Source organism: Acinonyx jubatus, chromosome A3 (genome assembly GCF_027475565.1).
Source record: "Acinonyx jubatus isolate Ajub_Pintada_27869175 chromosome A3, VMU_Ajub_asm_v1.0, whole genome shotgun sequence".
Lineage (NCBI taxonomy): Eukaryota > Metazoa > Chordata > Mammalia > Carnivora > Felidae > Acinonyx > Acinonyx jubatus.
In genome coordinates this window covers 58392999-58400716 of record NC_069388.1, presented here as the reverse complement: position 1 = coordinate 58400716, position 7718 = coordinate 58392999, and the positions used below count along the sequence as shown (strand labels likewise).

At 41.0% G+C, this 7718-nt stretch overlaps 1 protein-coding gene across 1 annotated transcript in view; it reads right to left on the bottom strand.

The window, feature by feature from the left end:
* Positions 1–781: 781 nt before the first annotated feature.
* Positions 782–7718, bottom strand: part of LONRF2 (LON peptidase N-terminal domain and ring finger 2) — a 46227-nt gene continuing 39290 nt past the window's right edge. The window contains exons 10-12 of the mRNA XM_027069288.2: positions 6533–6695; positions 3454–3603; positions 782–1808 (exon numbers count right to left, since the gene is read on the bottom strand). Of these exons, the coding sequence (XP_026925089.1) occupies positions 1614–1808; positions 3454–3603; positions 6533–6695 (508 nt within the window). The 3' untranslated portion in view covers positions 782–1613. The remainder of the gene's footprint in view (positions 1809–3453; positions 3604–6532; positions 6696–7718) is intronic.

Genomic DNA, 7718 nt, shown 5'->3' with positions numbered 1-7718 from the left:
AAAATACAATTATAAAGTTTCTAATAAAATGTTTGATGGATTGATAAACAACCAACTTCTGACATCATGAAATATTCTGTTAAAACTCAAAGAGACTCTTAAATAAAACTGAGAACAAACTGAGGGTTGATGGGGGGTGGGAGGGAGGGGAGGGTGGGTGATGGGTATTGAGGAGGGCACCTTTTGGGATGAGCACTGGGTGTTGTATGGAAACCAATTTGACAACAAATTTCATTTATTGAAAAAAAAATAAATTACCTGGAAAAAAAACAAAAAACAAACAAACAAACAAAAACCTCAAATATGATACACCTTGAATGAAAAAAGCAAAACTTAAAGCTGTGATTTATTCTCCGGTCTGGTTCTCATCATCTTTTAGTTAAGAGCATCCATGGCACAGCCCAAGAAGCCAACTCAGTGCACCAGCTGGTTAGGCCAGTGCTAATGATCCAGTATCTTAGTTCACACGGTTATTCCAATTAATACTACCAATATGCATTAGAGGTCGAAGTTGTAATGTATTGTTCTGTAATAGATAACACTGGGTCTGATCACTCTTAAAACTTCTTTTCAAAAGACACAGAGACAATTTTTAGGTTGAGGATGGAAAACAATTTTTAGATTGCTGAATATGTACACGCCATATGCACCCCCCCCTCTTCTTGCACACTGTCCTGATATATTTTCCTGGAAGAGATAGAGTCCCATTCCAGAGCAGACGTTAATGTCCTCATATATGAGTGGATGGATGAGTGGATGTTTAGTGTTCAGGCTTATGAATGAGACAGGCTTATGCTTTCAAGGGGGTTTTTGTACTAGTTTGGTTGCATGTTTGACATTCCAATACACATACAGTTTTAGTGAACTTTTGCTCACTCTTTATTGGGTGCATATAAATATATATCCTCAAATCAACTATACTGTTGTCAGATTTTTCTATATCCAAGGTACACCTTCGTGTATTCTGATGTTCATCTGATTACAACATGCAATGTATGATATCTGAACTACTACGGGACACACAACATAGTTCTATCTGGTAGCTACTACTTCTTGGGTGAGGACTAATTTTGGCTCCTGTACTGGACAACAGTTCGATCCCTCAATTTCGCACACAACTTCACAGCGACACACAAAGCCGAAGTGCATTTTCAGTTAGCCTGTGCTCTGAGAAATCTGCTTCCAGATAAAAATGTGGTTTCCCTCTTACTCTCTAGCCACCAAAGCATGCTGTTCCCATCTGGTGTAGTGAGATACTTTACCAGGGAGGGAGTCCTTCTTTCTCGCAAAACCTAAACCACTTGCCAACCATCTGTGGTGTTCCCTGCTGTCAGTGAACTGCACATTAAAGCATCTGCTTCAAGGAGATTTTCTTAGGTTGGTTTCCAACTGTGGGCTCCATGCAAACTTCAGGCTAACCTGGTACCCAGTCAGGTTCCGCCAGGCACCAACTTTTAACATTTGAGCAGGAGTCAATGTTTGCTAAGTGTTCCGTTTTGTAACCCTCAACAAGCATTTTACAAAGCACGATGAATGGGATGCTACTTGTCCACGTCTAGCGCTCCTCATAAAAGTACAAGGGCTTCCAGAAACCTTGACAGAGAGAAAAAAAATCAATTATTTCTCTCCCTGCTATTAACCAGCTCCTGCCGACTATTCATCTTACGCGTAATGATGACTAATATCCGCCGAATGGCGAGCAGACGTTCTTTCAATGAGATCATGCCAAGAATAGCCAGCTGAGCCTTGCGCTCCAGAGGCAGCACTGCCAGGATCCACCAGGACCACGCAGGACCACTAGGGTTACTCTGCAAGGGACATGAAAGGGAAGGAAAATCAGCACCTAAAATGCAAGTCTCTTCTCTTTGTTTCACCAACAAGGCATGGGCAAGGATTAAATGCCACCTTCTATTTTAGATCTACTTTCCATCCATTCAACCCTTGAGATACAAAGTTTACTTTTCTGTTACAAATTTAAATGTGGGAGAATTCACAAAACGTAAAGCCTGCAAAGAGAAGCATCTTTTATAGGGAAATTCCATGAATTAATTGCTTCTGTTCTCTCAAAGCTCTTGTTATGAGTATATACCAGTCAGAAGAGGGGACCATAAATTTTACCTCTACTTTCCAATGTTCTGTGTTATTATTTTTTAAGTTTTAAATATACTATAGAAAGCCCAATATTAGGAAGGCTAAAAGTAGGTGTACAAGTCTGAGTATTATAAATCTTTTAACAATATCTGTGTGATAAATATGCACATGTATACAAAACATCTATATATGAATTATTGTCAATTATATATAGATTGGAGTCATCATGAATTAAATAGATAAGAATTATTCTGCTACCTGATAGCTTATATTTCACATAACCCAACACACACTTCTGGACTGAGATCTAAGCAAAAGCTAGTCATAAAGTTGTTCTCAGTATTCCTTGCATTAAGAACCAAGATATCTAGGCCGCCTGGCTTCCCATCTTGGATTCTCCTCCAATCCTACCCCTAAAGGAATACAGAATCCAACTGGGAACTAGAGAGGGTGGACTCTGAAGTCACTTTAGCTTAGGATGTGGAAGCTTCTATTGGAAGATTAGGAGTAACACTGAGGCAGTTTTTGGCTTAAAGGCTGGTCTTGAGTTTGGAAAAGACATAACTCAGGTGGGGGTAAAAGACAGAAGTCGGCTAGAGATAGAAAAAGAGTGTAACAGTGGATGGGAAAAATACAAAGTACATTTCATCTTTCCCCAAACCTGCTGAGAGCTGGTCCCGGATGCTGCTTTCTCCACAAGACAGGTGAGTTTGTACAGAAGGAACTTTATACTCTGTCATAGGCCTAAGCCATTCCTGCCTGGCTCTGTCACCCGGAGGAGGAAGAAAGGATTCATGTACACTTAGAAGCGCTTCCCAGCCCAAAGCCACGCCCTGCTTGCAGAGCCAAGTTCACTGAAAGCACGCTGGCGGAACACAGAGAAAGCCTGACTGGATATAGAGGGCAAGGAAGACTCCTAATTTAACAGGAGTTAGATTTTCTCTGCATTTATTCAACATCTGTTGATTAGGCACAAGGCAACAGTATGTGCAAAATATGGACTGTTCATGCCAATACACACAAATTATTACTCTCTAAGTCATAAGATTGAAACAGCTGATTTAAACAGTGGGTGAGAGAAGTAAAAGTACCAAAGCCAACAGCCAGTCAGAATAAACTGATTTTTGATAGAAAAGAAATGACCTTCACACATTATTAATCAAAAAGCATTGGTTGTTTTGCTCCAAAAGGCACATGCTACTACATTAGGTGATTCTTTGGGCTGTTGACAAATGAACCCGTTCATAAGTGATCACAATGGAGTACACAGCACAGCACGGGCAAATTTTCCTTCAGAATAATGTGTCTTAACATATAGCAGGAAATAATAATAGCATTCTAAAAGAAATAAGGAGAATATACCTGAGGCTCAGACTCCCTGTCTGGCATCAACCCAAAATGGCTTAAGATTTGTTCTTTCATGTGATCCTGAAGTGAAGTAAACCAAGAAACTGACTGCTGATATACTGAATCATGAAGACTGGTAAGTTCTTCATACTCTGTTCCTTCCACCTGATCAAGGAAAGAGGGATGACCATTTTAGCAATTTATTATTAGCACACGAAATATAGTGATCATCTGCCATATTTGGTAAGTGGAGCTGGGACATTTAGTATTCAGATAATTCATCAGTGTTTTATAAACATGATATGTGCTCAATATAGAAATTTGTACTTTTTTTATACAGTGAAGATCTACCTATCCTGTCTATCCATAACATCCCGATTTTTCTCTTAACAACATAAACATATATTCCATGTTACTATGAATCATTTTCAATGGCTACATGTAGAGATATACTATAACTTACTCCACCATTAAGATAAAATAGACTTTAATATTACACAGTAATATAAATATTTATGCAAAAGTGGTTTGTTTTTTGTCAGTGGTGGTGATAGAAGGGGCTGTCATTCCCTCAGGATAGTTTCCTAGAAGCAGACTTGCCAAGTCAAAGAGTGAGACATTTAAAAAATTATATTCCATATCACCAAACTATATTCCAGAAAACATGACAGCTACCCTGTATCACTGTATTAGCCTTAAGCAGCAGTAAGCCCTGATACCTTAGATGTATCATGCTTTACTGCTGGGTGCCTATCTCACAGCCAAGTCACTATTTTAAGTATATCCAACCCCTATTGAGGAACACCTGAGTGGGAAAAGCTTGGGCTGGGGACCGAGGGACCCAGGTTTGTTCTGGCTTCACTGCTGATTCTCATGAGCCAGTCACACAGCCTCCTGAGGGTAGAGTTTTCTCATCTACAAAATGGGAATAAACCATTCAGGTCCTTTCTGGTTATAAAATTCAAGGATCTCTGAAAACTAGGGTAAACTGAGGAATTAGATTATAATGCATGCAACCATTCTCAATTTGATTTATACAAATCAAATATTCCTATGTAGTAGAGGGTTTTCTTTAAAAAAACACAAAAATTATTTTATTTGTAGTTAGGTAAGCTCTTGTTTTGAAATAAATACAAACACCACTAAAAACTGCCATCCACAACAGTCAGTAAACTCTTCCATCAGATTTGTTACCTAGGCAGCAGAGAACAATCACATTCAGTCCCATCCTTTAAACCCACTCCCTGCTCCTGAGATGCTGGGGTTGACTTGCTGCCCTTGGCTCCTCTGAGCTGTATAGCCCTGTGCCTAGGATGACCAGAAACAGCTGGAAAGGGGGCAGTGCTGGCAGTGTGGGTGTGGGTCTCCTGATGGGCGTCACAAATGTACAACACTGTCCCCAAAGCGACTTCCAGTGTGATGTCAGACAGCTAAAGACTCTCACTCGCCACGGTGAGAACCATGGTGTGGTTCTAAATGTGAAGGACAGAATTCAAAAGAGGGATACAGTAATTCCAAGGATTCCCTCCTTCTAAATAGTTGTAATGTTTTTGTTGCAGGATAATTTATGTACAGAAAATGCACAGATCTCACTGGCTGGCTCAGAGTTTTGCCAGCCACACACACCAGTGGAATCACCATCCTAAACAGGACAGAGAACATTGCCATGGCCCACAATGGCCCTACACCCTCCTCTGGTCAGTTACAAACCCACCCCCGCCTGTCTCTGCCCTCCAAAACCAGAGACAGGTGATGCCTGGTCTTGGAAGCATATAAATGGAGCCACACAGCACACGTGGTTGTGCATCTGGCTTCCCCGGCTTAGCAGGATGTTGAGAGATGTGTTTGTTGAGAGATCTAGGAGATTCTTTCATATGGTTTTGTGTATCATTAGCTCCTTCCTTTTTATTGCCAAGTAGTATTCCATTGTATAAATGTACTACAATTTGTTTATCCATTCCCCTGTTGATGAGTATCTGCACTATTTCTTGTTTGTGGCCATTAATAAGACTGCTAGAGACATCTTTGTACACATCTTTTGAGAATCCCTTCAAAACATTTTGTTAATTTGTCAAAACATGGGTTCTGTTATTTCTTTTAGGCATATAAATAATTCTTAAGGGGTAAGAGAGCCAAACCTTTTATATTTAGCTTTAGAAGGTATTTTTATTTATTTTTTATTTTTTTTTATAAAGACATCAGTTTTTTTTAATTTTTTTTTCAATATATGAAATTTATTGTCAAATTGGTTTCCATACAACACCCAGTGCTCATCCCAAGAGGTGCCCTCCTCAATACCCACCACCCATCCTCCCCTCCCTCCCACCCCCCATCAACCCTCAGTTTGTTCTGTTTTTAAGAGTCTCTTATGCTTTGGCTCTCTCCCACTCTAACCTCTTTTTTTTTTTTTTCCTTCCCCTCCCCCATGGGTTTCTGTTAAGTTTCTCAGGATCCACATAAGAGTGAAAACATATGGTATCTGTCCTTCTCTGTATGGCTTATTTCACTTAGCAGAACACTCTCCAGCTCCATTCACGTTGCTACAAAAGGCCATATTTCATTCTTTCTCATTGCCACGTAGTATTCCATTGTGTATATAAACCACAATTTCTTTATCCGTTCATCAGTTGATGGACATTTAGGCTCTTTCCATAATTTGGCTATTGTTGAGAGTGCTGCTATAAACATTGGGGTATAGGTGCCCCTATGCATCAGTACTCCTGTATCCCTTGGGTAAATTCCTAGCAGTGCTACTGCTGGGTCATAGGGTAGGTCTATTTTTAATTTTCTGAGGAACTTCCACACTGCTTTTAGAAGGTATTTTTAAATGCTACTTTTTATATCTCATTCTGAACTAATACCAGTATCTAGAACAGGGATGGACTACTACTCACAAATTAAATCCTGTTCACTCCATATGTAAGCAGCATTTTATTGGAAACCAGTCATGCCAACTCATTTACATATTGTCTCTGGCTGCTTCTGGGCTATAAGAGCATAGCTGAGGAGTTGCAACCAAGACTGCATGGCCTGGACAAGTCTACAGTATTGACTCGATGGCCCTCTAAACACACGCCAGGAAAATAAACCTCACCTTTTCATCTTCGAGATATTCAATGTCGGCTGTGTTATAGCCATCTCTGTGACGATGGCTTAGAACTCTGAACCGACTAATTCCAATGGCATCCACAACTGAACTCCCATCAGGAAATGTTCTGACATCCTTAATCTCCAGCATGCAGCCGTACTCTGAAATTCTGACAGGACAGGCGGGAGAAAAAAACCGTGATTTTAAAAACGCAGGAGGTCCAAACAAAACAAATGGTGTCTCTGCATGGGACCAGCAAGCTTGTTTTCTCTAAGAGATACCTGCAGATGATTCCTTCTGTTAAATGCAAAACACACTGGTGTGCAAGGCCACTGAGAGAGAGGTGGAGGGGAAAGGGCCCTTGTGCCTCAGTAGTTGAAATAAGCTAGTGCTTTGGAAGGACCTAAGAGGTGGAGAGAGACAGGATCCTCAGTCCCCTTGGCCAGGGCACCAGCAGGGGGTACAGAGAGCACAAAGTATGCCTGGGCCCCCACGCTACTCACAGATTCTGCTCCCTCCTCTCTCATTGCCACTGATGCTGGCCAACTCTATCGTCCCCAACAAACTACTATGGGAAGTCATCTACAGTCACTGCCTTCCATCTCCTACCTCCCCATCAGGCCTCCGTTTCACCGAAACAACCCCAGTGGAAGTCACAAATGACTCTGGCATGACCCCATCTGCTACTTATATCCTCTACTGATCTGTCACTGACCTAACACCCACTGCTGCTCTCAGTTGCCCTCCCCGACCAGTGCACCCCTTCACAGCTTGGTTCCTCCACATGTCCCTTAAACACCAGCGTCACCCACAATGGCATCTTTGCTCCAAAGCTCTCCTGTGTGACCTTACCCACTCTCACCCTTTTGAACTATCATCTGTATCCTGAGGATACTGATTGTGCCTACTATGTGTCATGCACTATTAGGAGCAGTTTATAATATGCACTCATTCAAGCACAAAAACAGAAAGGCTTAGAAAAGGCTTAGAAAAATCAAACAACTTCTATAAGGCCACAGTAAGATTCAGACCTGAGATCTGAACCCAAGGCTACCCAATTCTAAAGTGAATGAACAACTTCACTACATGCCTTCAAACTAACAATGAGTGATGGTTCCCAAGTCACATGCCTGTAAGGCTGGAAACCTCTACTTGAATCTCTAATAAAACGATCTCTTCTTGCTTATCTAAC